This window comes from Papio anubis, chromosome 1 (assembly GCF_008728515.1).
Source record: "Papio anubis isolate 15944 chromosome 1, Panubis1.0, whole genome shotgun sequence".
In the NCBI taxonomy this organism is placed as follows: Eukaryota; Metazoa; Chordata; class Mammalia; order Primates; family Cercopithecidae; genus Papio; species Papio anubis.
This window is the reverse complement of record NC_044976.1, coordinates 193,328,364-193,343,361: the sequence shown is the minus strand read 5'-3', so window position 1 is coordinate 193,343,361 and position 14,998 is coordinate 193,328,364. Positions and strand designations below refer to the sequence as shown.

Below are 14,998 nucleotides of genomic sequence, written 5' to 3'. Positions count from 1 at the left end.
GGAAGCTAAAGGGAACTTGAATCTTTAGATGGTCAGAGCAATTTTTAAGACAGAAAACACTGTTTCCTGATGGCTTGCAGAAGCACAGACAGAGAGCCAGAAAAAGTGGACTTGAATATGCCTGGACAAGGGCACACAATTTCTGGATTTAGGCTCCAGTTCAGCCACTTACTGGCCAGATGATCTCAGCCAAGCCAAAGCATCTGCCATTCTCATTGTTCAGGGTTTGCAGGGAGAAGATAAGAGCAGGTCCCAGAACTCTCTGTATCTATAAAGAGTTGTACAAATGTAAGGATTTGTTATGATTAAGGCATTAGCTTATTATGACAATGTAATCGAAATGAATCTGAACTCAGAGCTGTTCAGCTGAGTCTTCAAGATGTCCAGGTTTTGTATGTGTCTCTCCTTCCACCATGCAGGATTTGAACACAGCTCTATTATCTTACAGTAGAATGGGCTCAGTGAGGTTTACATGTGCATCTGTTTTTTCTATTGGACGTGTGAGCTTGCTGAGGTCAAGAATTGTGTCCTTCATGTTTTTATATCTTAATCTCCAGCACTTAATCAGGGATTAGTATACAGTAATGAGTTGGAAAATGGTAGTGGGGTGAATAAGTGAGCGAATGAATAAAGTACAAAATAAGGCAAGTAGAAAGCAAGGGATTTCTATATTGCAGCATGGGGCGAGCATGCAACTTCCAGGATGACAGCTTTGAAGGGGACAATACTTAATCGAAGTTCAGTATTTGATGTGTTTATTTTAAAATCAGTCATCTAATATTAGTTTGTTTTTATTTGTATGGCACATTATAATTTTCAACACTTTTTAACCTTCACTATCTTATTCAATATTCACAAATGTGCACTAACATAGGGAGGTTATGTGGATCAGGCAGGATATATGTATCAGGCAGGAATAAACTGTGCTTATGGCAGAGCTCATGTTAGAACATAATGTTCCGATTTCTTAGGTTGGAGCGCTTCGCTCCATGCCAGGCCACCACGCCTCTGTGGCTAACCTCGTGGTATCATCTGGTTCTGTCCAACCTCCTTTGTGGAACTCAGTTATGTGATTAGGAGAAAAAATGCCCAGCCTTGCTTTTGCATCTGGGAAATGATGAAGAATGAATTTGTTATTTCTTAAATATAAAAAAATGCAAACTCTAAATATGTAAAATATACCCATGTAAAAATTATTAATATTTTAATGTTTAAAACTTGATCTTTATTTTATATTAAACATTTATCTGATATTAAAATTTTATTTGATATTTGATGCATGTGGTTAGAGGGGCTAAGACATCACCCTGGCTTTGGAAGCTGCAGTCAGGCCCTACAAACATGTATCTTTTCTAATTCTGTCTTTGTAGACCATGACAAATGTTTGCTATTTGTAATATTGTGCTACCTCCAAAAGACTTAACAATTGGACATTTAAAAATAAGTATTTTCAGTTAATATACTAACTAGAAACATGTCTTTTGTAACACATGATGTCATACCATCTTGAGATTAATAATTTCTAATATGATACAGTTTTGCATGGGCTGAAATAAACAGGTCAAGCTAAAACAACATGAATGGTAAAAGCAATTTTTTGTAACATTAGGAGGAAGTAAACCATGACACTCCTGACCCTTTTAGACCCTCCAGAAAGAGAAGAAATCAACATGTCTGGTTCTATGTCTGTAACAGAAGAGATTATGTAGGAACCTGGAGCGGGCCAGCCACGGAGAAAGGTCAATAATAGATAATCACAAGGACATAGTGCTTACTAAAATCTTTTTTCTTTGACATGTTAGAAATGATTGTCCACGGTATTAGCTCTCATCTGGAATTTGTTTTTTTGAAGATCCTGAATATTTACCCTGCCTGCTACAATTTTTTCCCATGATGGGAGACTCAAGATCGTCTGAAACCATTGTTCTTCTTTTAACTCAGAGGTTGAGTACCACCATTCCTGAGAGGAAAGAAACAGAACAAAGAAATCATTAGTGTTTCTTGACTTTCGTAATCAAGGTTAGTCCAATATCAAACAAGGCAAAATAACTTTGAGCTTTCAAAACCATGTAAACCCATAGAAAAAAATGAACCTTGCTGTCCAAACTAGGATACTGACACAGCCCTCTTTAAATAAACACGTATACTCATACATTCATTCACTTATTCAACAAAACTGAGTATAAGGCTCTGTGCTAGGCACTAAGTGTGGTTTTTGCTGTCAAAGAGTTCACATTCTGAAGGAGAGGAAAGACATGCAGACAGATGTAACACAAAGTGGAAAGTGGCCACAAAGAAGGGCAGAGAAAGGCATGCTAAGGGGGATTTGGATGAGGGAGAGAGACCATGAGAACTTAAAGGTGAAGAGGAAGCTCACAAACCTAAAATATGGACATGTCACTCTTTCTGGTAAGAATCCAGAAAGGCCTATTGTGACTGCTATGGTCTGAATGTTGGCATCCCCTGAAATTCATATGTTGAAAATTAACCCCCAAGGTAATGATATTAAGAATTGGGCCTTGGGGAGATAATTAGGTCATGAGGGCTCTGCCCTCATGGATAGAATTTGCACCCTTATAAAAGGGCTGGAGGGAGCAAATTTTCCTTTTCCATCCTTCTGCCATGTGAGGACACAGCAAAAGGCACCATCTGTGAGGAATGGAACCTCACCAGACAGAGAATCTCCAGAGCCTTGATCTTGGACTTCCAGCTTCCAAAACTGAGCAGTAAATTTCCATTGTTTATCAACGACCCAGTCTAAGATATTTTGTTACGGCAGCCTGGATAGACTAAGACCTTCCAGGCCTGGGGAAACCTAACCAGGCAGTGGGCTTCTGGGCTTCTTTATGTGGGTGAGCATCTCCCACCCCAGTTTGCTAGCTGATGATACATACTTTGCTCATGTTCAGCCAGCATTTCTCCAGCATATTCCCCTGTGTTTCAGAGAGTCGCAAGGCTGTGTTCAGGAAGACGCCACATTTCTGCCCATCTCCCATCAATATACAGATGTAAGCCATCAGGTGGTAGAGCCTTGGGCAAAAGACAGGGCCAATGGTATTTTGAGCCACCAGATTCTCCAAGTTCTAAAGGAAAAAACCCACAACAGTATATTAGAATCAAACAGGGGGTCCTTGACTATAAGTTATTTCCTTCACAGATGATTTGGGAACATTTCAAGGATTTAAGCAATCAAGTGAGAAAATACATTATAGAGACATACACAGTAGGTATTGGAGATAAGATAATAAACGTCTGGGCCGGGCGCGGTGGCTCAAGCCTGTAATCCCAGCACTTTGGGAGGCCGAGACGGGCGGATCACGAGGTCAGGAGATCGAGACCATCCTGGTTAATACGGTGAAACCCCGTCTCTACTAAAAAGTACAAAAAACTAGCCGGGCGAGGTGGCGGGCGCCTGTAGTCCCAGCTACTTGGGAGGCTGAGGCAGGAGAATGGCGTGAACCCGGGAGGCGGAGCTTGCAGTGAGCTGAGATCTGGCCACTGCACTCCATCCTGGGCGACAGAGCGAGACTCCGTCTCAAAAAATAAAAAAATAAAAAAATAAAAAAAAATAAATAAATAAAAATAAATGTCTGGTGGAGTAGCCCCCATGGTCCACTGAGATCAGGAATTGACCTGAAAGATCCCATCATTACTTCTCTACAATTACTTTTTTAAAAATTATTTTGATTATTATAATTATTCAGGCAGTACAAGTTAATTGTTGAAAAATTAGAAAAAAAAATTGGCCATTTTTGCATGTAGGGAGCTTGTAAATAACCACTTGGTCCTAGAAACAAGTAAAAAGCTGAACAGGCCAGGCACAGTGGCTCACACCTGCAATGCTAGCACTTTGGGAGGCTGAGGTGGGCAGATCAGAAGGTCAAGAGATAGAGACCATCCTGGTCAACATGGTGAAACCCTGTCTCTACTAAAAATATAAAAATTAGGTGGGCGTAGTGGTGTGTGACTGTAGTCCCAGCTACTCGGGAGGCTGAGGCAGGAGAATCGCTTGAACCAGGGAGGCAGAAGTTGCAGTGAGCCAAGATTGCACCACTGAACTCCAGCCTTGTGACAGAGCGAGACTCCATCTCAAAAATAAATAAATAAATAAAGCTGAACAGACTAGAAGATCAACAACTATTCTTGGATCCATAAGAGAAGTGAGAACATGGGGCAAACTGCTGCCCCTAAGACTGGAGAGACAAACAGATGGAGACTCACCAGTGGAAACCACTGTGGGAACCAGTGCCAGGCTAGGAAAACCTGAACTGTAATTGATGAATTGCTAGAAACTCAGAGTGGACTGGTCTGGGAGTTTAAAACTCTTGGGAGAAGAGGATTCTGGAAAGACGGCAGAGTAGGAAGTACCAACTATCTGTAGCCCCACCTAGACTATCATTACACTGGCAGAATCTGTCAGAATGTAACTATTTTAGAACTCCGGAGTCTACTGAAGGCTTGTAAATGCCAGAGGAAGGCTTGGATGGTAAACTGAGATTAATTTCAGTTTCAGCTCTTAGAACAGCTCCCTGTCCCCTAGCCTCAAAACCTGTGGCAGACAGTTGTGCACATGCTCCTGAAGAACCTGCACACAACTTGTGGTAACAAGGGTGGGCACAAAGGACCCTGTCTGAGATAACAGGAATCTGTGCTCTGATCACCGATGGCTGCTTCTGATGGAAGAGGTAGGCAGTCATTGTTGCACCTCTCCCCATCATTGCAAGCCCCTCCCACTCCAGTTGAAGTGACTTCCAGGGGATTTAAAGGGCTATTGCCCTTTCCTCCCCCAACTTTTTCTCTCCACCCACCCTCCACCACCTTGACAGCTAGACCTTAAATACTAGGACGTTCAAAAGCAGCTGCCTATAAAAGGAAAATTAGAAAGTGACTGTGCATGCCTAGGGAAAGGCACAGGCTCAGAAAAGATCTGGGAAGGCCTTAAGTTTGCACCTCAGGCTGATCCTTGGCATAGAGACAGCCTACAACAATAAAAAACAAAAACAACAACAAAACCCAGAAAACTCTGGGGAAGAGGGAGAATTTGATATCCAGAGCTATCATATTATTAGATTCAAAGGTCTAGTTTTCAACAGCAATAACAAAAAGGCATACCAAGAAACAGGAAAGCATGGCTCATCCCAAGAGGGAAAACAATATCAAGAGAAACTGTCCCTGAAAAAGACCTAATGGCAGATATCCTACACAAAGATTTTTAAACAACTCTAAAGATAATCAAAGAACTAAAGGAAAATGTGGATAAAGTCAAGTAATTGATGTATGAAAATAATGGAAATATCAGTAAAGTGACAGAAAACCTAAAAGTATACCAAAAAGAAATTCTGGAGGTAAAAAGTGCAATAAGTAAAATAAAAAAAAAAAACAAAAACCACTAGAGGGATTCAAAGGCAGGGTTAAACAGGCAGCAAACTTGAAGACATGACAATGGAAATTATTGAGTCTGAGGAACAGAAAGAAAAAAGATTGAAGAAAAGTTAGCAGAGCCTAAGGGACCTGTGGAACACCAAGAAGTGAACCAATAAACGCATTGTGGACATCCCTGAAGAAGAAGGAGAGAGAGAGAGAAAGGACTAGAAAGAATATTTGAAGAAATAATGGTTGAAAACTTTCCAAATTTGGTAAAAGACATGAATATAAACATCCAAGAAGTTCAACAAACTCCAGGTAAGATGAACTTAAAGAGATACACACTGAGACAAATATAATCACTTTTGAAAAGTGAAAGACACGAAACTTGAAAGCAGTGAGAGAAGCAACTAATCACATACATCTTCAATAAGATCACCAGCAGATTTCTCATCAGAAAATTTAGAGGTCAGAAGGCAGTGAGCCAATACATTCAAAATATTAAAAGAGAAAACCCCGTCAACCAAGAGTCTTCTATTCAGCAAAAGTGTCCTTCAAAGATAAGGGAGAAATTAAGACATTCCCAGACAATCAAAAACAAAGTTAATTACCACCAGGACTTTCTTCCAAAAAATGCCCATGCCTTAAAAAAAAGAAAGAAAAAAAAAAGAAAAGAAAGAAAAAAGAGAAATGCCTAAAGGAGCCCTGTAGGGTAAAATGAAAGGACAGTCAAAGCTCTAAGAAGAAATAAAGATCTCAACAAAGGTAAATACATGGACAATTAAGTGTTATTGTAATAATAGTTTGTAACTTGTTTTGTTTTCTACATTTTTAAGAGATTAATACGTTTTTAAAATTTAGTAGCCCAAAAGCTAGTATTATTGTAACTTTGGGTTGTAACTCCACATTTTGTTTTCTACATAATTGAAGAGACTAATCATTTAAAATAATTATTCATTTATGTTTTGGGAATGTAATTCTGTGACATCAACAACTGAAAGGGGTGGGAAACTACTAAACGAGTGGAGTTCTTTGGGCATTACTGAAGTTAACTTTAGGATGCTAAATGTAATCCTCATGGTAACCATAAGGAAAATAGCTATAGAATATATACAAAAGAAAATAGGGAAAGAACTTAAATGTTTCACTATGAAAAATTAAATGCAAAATAAGACTAGTTCAGGAAATGAGGAATGAAAAAGCTGTAAGGCATATTGAAAACAAATAGCAAAATGATACACACAAGTCCCTCTTTATCAGTAATTACTTTAAATGTAATTGAATTAAACTCTCAACAACAACAAAAAAAAGCAAGTTGGCAGAATGGATTTTTTAAAAACATGACCTAATTATATACTAAAAGAGACTCACTTTAGATCCCAAGACTTGTACAAATAGATGGAGAGTGAAAAGATAGAAAAAGATACTTTATACAAATAGTAACCCAAAGAGGATAAGGGTGGCTATACTACTGTCAGACAAAATAAACTTTAAATCAGAAAGAAACTTACAAGAGACAAAGAATATTATATATTAATAAAAATTTAAATACAGCAAAATATATATAACAATTACAAAAATGTATGTTTTATAATTATATTTTTAAAATAAAAATATAACAATTACAAACATTTATGCATCTAATAATAAGATCATCAGTATATATGAAGCAAAAACTGACAAAATTGAAGGTAGAAATAAACAGTTCTGTAATAGTAGTTGGAGACTTCACTAATAGTAATGGATAGAACAATTATACAAAAGATAAGACATAGAGGATTTAGACAACACAATAAACCAACTAAATCTAACAAACATACACTTAATGGGTATAGAGTTTCTATTTTACAAGATGAAGAGAGTTATGGAGATGGAGGGCAGACATGGATACACAACATTATAAATGTATTTAATACCACTGAACTGCATACTTAAACATGATTAAGATGTTAAGTTTTATGCTATGTGTATTTGGATCACAATAAAAAAAAATTAGGCCAGGCGTGATAGCTCACACCTATAATCCCAGCACTTAGGGAGGTCAAGGTCATCAGATCACCTGAGGTCAGGAGTTCAGGACCAGCCTGGCCAACATGGTAAAACCCCATCTCTACAAAGATACAAAAATTAGCCAGGCATGATGGCGGGTGCCTGTAATCCCAGCTATTCAGGAGGCTGAGACACGAGAATCACTTGAACCTGGGAGATGGAGTTTGCAGTGAGCCGAGATCTCGCCATTGCACTCCAGCCGGGGCAACAGAGTGAGACTCTGTGTCCAACAACAACAACAACAAAAATTAGACCAAAAAAACCCCAAACACCTTCAGGTGAGCCCCCACAGTTTTGTGTGTTTTACCTCCAGAAGCTCAGCCAGGATCTCTCAGTAAATATTGGAGGAAAAAAAATCCCTCATTCTTTCAGCAGAGGAAGAGGAAAAGGAACCATTTTGAAACACGCCAGAGTACTCTGTTCTTCTTAACAAGGTTTGCCCTCAGGAGAAACTCTGTAACCAGAGCCTAACCTCCAGGAGTTTTATTAGAGCCTAACTGATGTTGGGGAAGAGGAATACCCAACTAAACCCAGCTCTAGCCATTATGTCCCACTTAAGGAAAAAGGGACTGAAAAGCATTTATGAAGTTCTTAGTCCAGAGGAACAGGCTCACTAAAACACTCAGACCTAATCATAGGACTGTAGAATGCTTTCCCTCTCCTCACACCTTACCATCACATTACTAAAGACCTATTTAGACAAAGTCTTTTTACCTGGTACATCATATCTGGCTATCAAGAAAAATTACAAGGCATACTAAAAGGCAAAAACACAGTTTGAAAACACAAGTCAGGGCCGGGCGCGGTGGCTCAAGCCTGTAATCCCAGCACTTTGGGAGGCCGAGACGGGTGGATCACGAGGTCAGGAGATCGAGACCATCCTGGCTAACACAGTGAAACCCCGTCTCTAAAAAAAAAAAAAAAAAAAAAAAAAAAAAAACAAAACACAAGTCAGAACCAGACATGACAGGGATGTTGAAATGATCAGACTGGGAATTTAAAGTAACTATGATTAATATGCTAAAAGCTCTAATGAATAAAGTAGAGAGCATGTAAGAGCTATATAAGCAGAGAGATAGAAATCCTAAGAAAGAACAAAAAATAAATGCTAGAGTTCAAAAACACTGTAAGAGAAATGAAGAATGCCTTTGATAGGCTTATTAGTAGACATGACCCAGCTGAGGAAAGAATCTGAGTTCAAGGGGATATCAATGGAAATCCACAAAACTGAAAAGCTAAGAGAACAAAGACTAGAAAAGAAAAACCATAACAGAATATCCAAGGATTGTGGGATAAGTACAAACAGTATACTATATGCATAATAGAAATATCAGAAGGAGAAGAAAGAAAGCACACATCAGAAATATTTGAAACAAGAAAGACTGAAATGTTTTCCAAATTAAGGTCAAACACCAAACCAGAGATCCAGGAAGCTCGCAGAACACCATGTAGGACATATGCCCCAAAACCCCAACACATAGGCATATAATTTGTAAACTACAGAAAATCAAAGATAAACAAAAAATTTTAGGTTGGGCAGGGTGGCTCACACCTGTAATCCCAGCACTTTGGGAGGTGGAGGTGGGCAGGTCACTTGAAGTCAGGAGTTCAAGACCAGACTGGTCAACATGGTGAAACCCTGTCTCTACTAAAAATACAAAAATTAGTCAGGCCTGTTGGCAGGCACCTGTAATCCCAGCTACTCAGGAGACTGTGGCAGGAGAATAGAATTGCCTGAACCCAGGAGGTGGAGGTTGCAGTGACTCGAGATCACGCCACTGCACTCCAGCCTGGGTGACAGAGTGACTCCATTTCAGAAAAAAAGAGAAAAACAATTTTTAAAGAAGCCCAAGGGACTTCTATAGATGAACAACAACAACAAAAGAAGAATTGCCTTTCACTTTTCCTCAGAAACCATGCGAGCAAGAAGACAGTGCCATGACCTGTTGACAGGAAAAAAATCCCTAGAATTCTTTACCCAGTGAAATTATCCTTCAAAATTGAGGACAAAATAAAGACTTCTCAAACTGAAATTGAAGGAAGTTGTTGCTAATAGCCCTGACTTGCAAGAAATGTTAAAGAAATTCTTTAGAGAGAAGGAAAATATATAGTTCAGAAACTTAGATCTACATAAAGAAAGCAAGCATTGAAGAAAGAGTAAGTGGAGGTAAAATAAAAATTTTCCTTTTCTTATTCTAACAGATGACAGTTTGTTCAAAATAACAACAGCAACAATGTGTTCAATTATTCAATTATGTCTGCTTATGTAAATACATCTCCTAAGCAGAGATCCCGGACCAGACCACCCAGGCTTCAGACCCGCCAAACTGTAAGTTAAGAAGTGGGTGTTGTTTTGGGCCTGGCATGGTGGCTCACTGTAATCCCAGCACTTTGGAAGGCTGAGGTGGGTGGATCACTTGAGGTCAAGAGTTCAAGACCAGCCTGGCTAACATGGTGAAATACAAAAAATACAAAATTAGCCAGGCATGGTGGCACGTGCCTGTAATCCCAGCTACTTGGGGGGCTGAGATACGAGAAACCCGGGAGGCAGAGGTTGCAGTGAGTCGAGATTGGGCCACTGTACTCCAGCCTGGGTAACAGAGTGAGGCTCTGTCAAGAAGTGGGTGTTGTTTTAAGCTGTTAATTTGTAGTAATGAGTGACAGAGCAATAGAAAACTAATACACCGGTGCTCCGTGTTTACAAGAGCAAGGCAAACGTGTCAACCCAACACCAGAGATTTAGCCCTTTATTCTCTTAGGGGGCTTGCCCATGCCAGGCTGTAAACTCTTGGAGTGTTTAATTTGCTCACTCTTGCACCCCAGCACTCTTGTATTAATATGCTTAATACATATTTGAATTGTTAAAATTGTGTGGAATGATTTGTCTACCAGGATGCTTTATCATAGCAATAGCAATAAAATCATACAGAAAAGTTCTATCCAAGAATAATTAGGTCATGCAATCGTATATCTGTAAGATAAAATACCATGCTTCCTTTTAAATCGTGATGTGAAAAATAATTTAATGACAGGAAATTATTCATAATATATTTAATAGCAAATTACAAAATAGAGAAATGTGCATGCACACACACAGAAAAATACTTGACAAGTGGGATCTCAATATACAAAAAGTACTTTAAGTAGTAAGGTTATTTGCAATTTATATTTTCTTTCTTTGGGGAAGTGCCTTCAAAAACTTCTATTTTTATAAACATATATGAATTCTATAATGAGAAAATAATTAGCATAGGAAGTAGATAGAGATCCATTTAAGGCGTATTTTATACTGAAAGCTGGAGAATAGGCCTCACCTTGAGTAGCTCCTCCCCACTGGCTTGGGCATTGTCTGACTGTTCTTTGATTTGTCTTTGAAGGTGAAGAATTTGCCCCTCCATGTACCTAGATATTCCGTCATAATAAATAATTGTCATGGTTCTTCTTGGCAAAAGATTTTTAGCTCTATTGGAAAATATGTAAAAGTTGTCCCATTCCTGAAGTCTGGCATACCTGCATTACCACAAAAGAATAAGAAAAATCAGTATCACCCATGGAATAGGCTGGCTTTCTGAAATGGCTCTCTGGATGTGCAGCTTCCTTTACCTGGGTCTCTGGAAGTGTGTAGTCTCCTGCCTACCCCTGCTTCACTCTCCCTAAAAAAGCAGGAAATTATCTGATACAGAGTAAGGAAATCATAGATTTTTTTGATGACTTGAGATGAATAGAATCCTTGGAAACACCCAGGTAATATTAGCCACCATTGAACTGTTTGGCTTTGGTTTTGTTTTGTTTTGAGACAAAGTCTTGCTCTTGTCCCCCAGTCTGGAGTGCAATGGCAGGATCTCGGCTCACTGCAACCTCTACCTCCTGGGTTCAATCGATTCTCCTGCCTCAGCCTCCCGAGTAGCTGGGATTACAGGTGCGTACCACCACGCCCAGCTAATTTTTTGTATTTTAAGTAGAGACGGGTTTCACCATGTTGGCTAGGCTGGTCTTGAACACCTGACCTCAGGTGATCCACCTACCTTAGCCTCCCAAAGTGCTGGGATTACAGGCTGAGCCACCATGCCCAGCCACTTTGGCTTTTTCAAATAAAAAGTGAGGGAGATCAGACACTTAGAGCTGTAGATTCTGGGGCTTGAAGAAATTGTTGCAATACCAAAGATAAATGATTTAGGCCAGTACTGCTCAAAATGTGGTCCACAGACTGGCATCATCAGTATCACCTGGGTTTTCATTAATGCAGTTTCTCTGGTTCAGTCCAGGTCTACTGAATCAGACAGGCTCTGGGGGTGTGTCATCTCTGAGTTAACAAGCTCTCCAGGTGATTTTTATGCCCACTAAAGTCTGAGCAGCATTGGCCTAGGACACAGCTGTTTAAAAAACTCTCCTGCTGAAAATCAAAACCACAATGAGATACCACCTCACACCAGTTAGAATGGCAATCATTTAAAAAATCAGGAAACAACAGGTGCTGGAGAGGATGTGGAGAAATAGGTACACTTTTACACTGTTGGTGGGACTGTAAACTAGTTCAACCATTGTGGAAGACAGTGTAGCGATTCCTCAGGAATCTAAAACTAGAAATACCATTTGACCCAGCCATCCCATTACTGGGTATATACCCAAAGGATTATAAATCATGCTGCTATAAAGACATATGCACATGTATGTTTATTGCGGCACTATTCACAATAGCAAAGACGGAATCAACCCAAATGTCCATCAGTGACAGACTGGATTAAGAAAATGTGGCACATATACACCATGGAATACTATGCAGCCATAAAAAAGGATGAGTTCGTGTCCTTTGTAGGGACATGGATGCAGCTGGAAACCATCATTCTCAGCAAACTATTGCAAGAAGAGAAAACCAAACACCACATGTTCTCACTCATAGGTGGGAATTGAACAACGAGATCACTTGGACACAGGAAGGGGAACATCACACACCAGGGCCTATTGTGGGGAGGGGGGAGGGATAGCATTAGGAGATATACCTAATGTAAATGACGAGTTAATGGGTGCAGCACACCAGCATGGCACATGTATACATATGTAAGAAACCTGCACGTTGTGCACATGTACCCTAGAACTTAAAGTATAATAAAAAAAAAAAAAGAAAAAAGAAACTCTCCTGCTGAGACAGACAAGAAAAATAAATTTGGATGATTTTTGGACTTTAGATTTCTTAACCTTTAACTCACATTGGTAAGTTATTAGATTTTGAACTTTAATTGGCAAGAGTAATTAATTTTTGGATTTTAATTTTTCCCCATTAATTTTTTTTTTTTTTCTGAGGTGGAGTTTCACTCTTGTTGCCCAGGCTGGAGTGCAATGGCATGATCTCGGCTCACCGCAACCTCCGCCTCCCAGGTTCAAGCAATTCTCCTGCCTCAGCCTCCCTAGTAGCTGGGATTATAGGCATGTGCCACCAGGCCCAGCTAATTTTGTATTTTTAGTAGAGACGAGGTTTCTCCATGTTGGTCAGGCCAGTCTTGAACTCCCAACCTCAGGTGATCCACCTGCCTCGGCCTCCCAAAGTGCTGGGATTACAGGCGTGAGCCACTGCGCCCGGCCTCCCATTAATTTTATAAGAGGGGATTTCTGGCCAGGTGCAGTGGCCCATGCCTGTAATCCCAGCATTTGGGGAGGCTGAGGTAGACGGATCACCTGAGCCCAAGAGTTGGAGACCAGCCTGGGCAACATCACGAAATCCCATCTCTACAAAAAATTAAAATTAGCCAGGTGTGGTGGATGTGCCTGCAGCTCCAGCTACTCAGGAAGCTGAGGTGTTTGGATCACTTGAGCCTGGGAAGGTGAGGCTGCAGTGATCCGTGACTGCACCACGGCACTCCAACCTGGGTGACACAGCAAGACTGTCTCAGAAAGAAGGAAGGGGAGGATTTCTATTCAAATTTGGAGCTGTTCAAGCTTGTGGCATTTTATATAGGAATGTCTTCATATTGTCATTTAGTCTCATCACAAACCTCTGATAGACCATATGGTTGCATATAATTTAATTAAGATAGGAAATAAAATAACAGGGGGTGATTTTCAGTCTTGGGGATAGTCATGGAAATAATTTAATGAATGTTTTGTTCTGACCCATTTTAGAACCCTAGCGTTCATCTCCTTTCTAAAGGGTATGACCATAATAGCTACATGCTTAACTGAGTTAAAAACGTAATAGGTTAAAGTGATTAAGCCTTATGCTTAATGAGTTAATGGGGTGTGAGGAGAATGCCTCTTCCTCACTCCTGAAATTTCCCTCCATGTGAGGGGCCTCTATTTGGTGCAAAGCACCAGAACTCTTTCCCTGCTTCACTTGCCCCTTCAATGATAAGGAGAGATCTTGCTGGTGATTTGGGAGAGGAATTGGGCAAGTATAACTCCGTCTGTGTCTCTCTCTGTCTTGAGAGCCAGTGAAGCCAACAGGGAGTGTGATCTCTTTGCTACAAGAGGCCTGCCTCCATGTGAGTAGACCTACAGTTTTCCAGAACTGCCTGCTGCTGAGTTGGTTAAGTCTAATTCCAGGGCTCGATATTATGAAGCCCACTTTCATGAAGATATAAGCCATGTCTTCCAACATTGGCTTTATCAATCCATGTGATTAGATATGGGCGGATGCTGGGGTGGGCAAGTGGTACTATTCATTAGTCTTCCTCAAACCCCAGCACCCCTCCGAAGAAAGCAGTCTTTTCTTATTTATCCCTGTATCACCACAACATGATATGTTTGCAATAAATGTTTATTGCATGGAATGTAATTGAGACAACTTTACTTTTCTGTCCTTGGCCAAGGGGGATGAACTAATTGATCCCTAACATGTCTCTCAGTGTAAATATCCTCTGACACCTTTAAGCTGTCTCAGGTATAAATTATGAATACTTTCTAAAAGATTTTTGAAGAACTCTTCCTTGGGATTCAACATTTTCACTTTGGGAATCTAGTGATACGCCACACATTGTTACCAGATAGCTACAGAAGAATAAAGTCCCAGGAGGAGTCCACTCTGGAACTTGAGGATTCTGTTGTCTTCGTATTGGTATACAAATTCCAAACATTCTTCAAATGTTCTATAAACAAAACCTAAGAGAGAGGAATGGGTGAGAGTTGTTGGTAGGTGTGGGTGATCATCTTTCTAGCCTAGTCGCTCTCAGTTGAATTGCCCACTGCAGGGAGAGTAGCCTCTGATTATTGTATGAATAAATCCAAAGCGTCCCGTGGATTGCAACAGCCTCATGACTGGATTGCCGTGCGTTTGCTGAGTCCGAGCTATTGGGGAGTGTTATGGATATATACTACAGTTCCACAGTACGGACCAGGCAGGTGTGGGGCTTAAACTAATCCTTCCTGGCCTTAATGCAGTCTAGGACTTCTCTGTCTCCCCACACATGCTTCCTTTGTTGGTGGCAATGTCCGCATCCCCTTTCAAGATCACGTGTGGGGAAAGCAATTCCCAGATTGGTTCCTGTGGTTTAGTGTGTACACTTCAAGTGACCTACTTGGTGTCACTTGAAGGTTATCAGGAAAGAACTTATTTTCCAAATCACCAATAGCTACCAGCCTGGAACTCTCACCT

At 40.2% G+C, this 14,998-nt stretch overlaps 1 protein-coding gene across 5 annotated transcripts in view; it reads right to left on the bottom strand.

Annotated features, from left to right (window-relative positions):
- Window positions 1-1,577: 1,577 nt before the first annotated feature.
- Window positions 1,578-14,998, bottom strand: part of ADCY10 (adenylate cyclase 10) — a 98,103-nt gene continuing 84,682 nt past the window's right edge. For all 5 annotated transcript variants that reach the window (XM_021930904.2, XM_021930898.2, XM_021930901.2 and 2 more), the window contains 4 exons: window positions 14,388-14,505; window positions 10,728-10,923; window positions 2,895-3,083; window positions 1,578-1,960 (listed from right to left, as the gene is read on the bottom strand). In XM_021930904.2, the coding sequence (XP_021786596.1) occupies window positions 1,799-1,960; window positions 2,895-3,083; window positions 10,728-10,923; window positions 14,388-14,505 (665 nt within the window). In that variant the 3' untranslated portion in view covers window positions 1,578-1,798. The remainder of the gene's footprint in view (window positions 1,961-2,894; window positions 3,084-10,727; window positions 10,924-14,387; window positions 14,506-14,998) is intronic.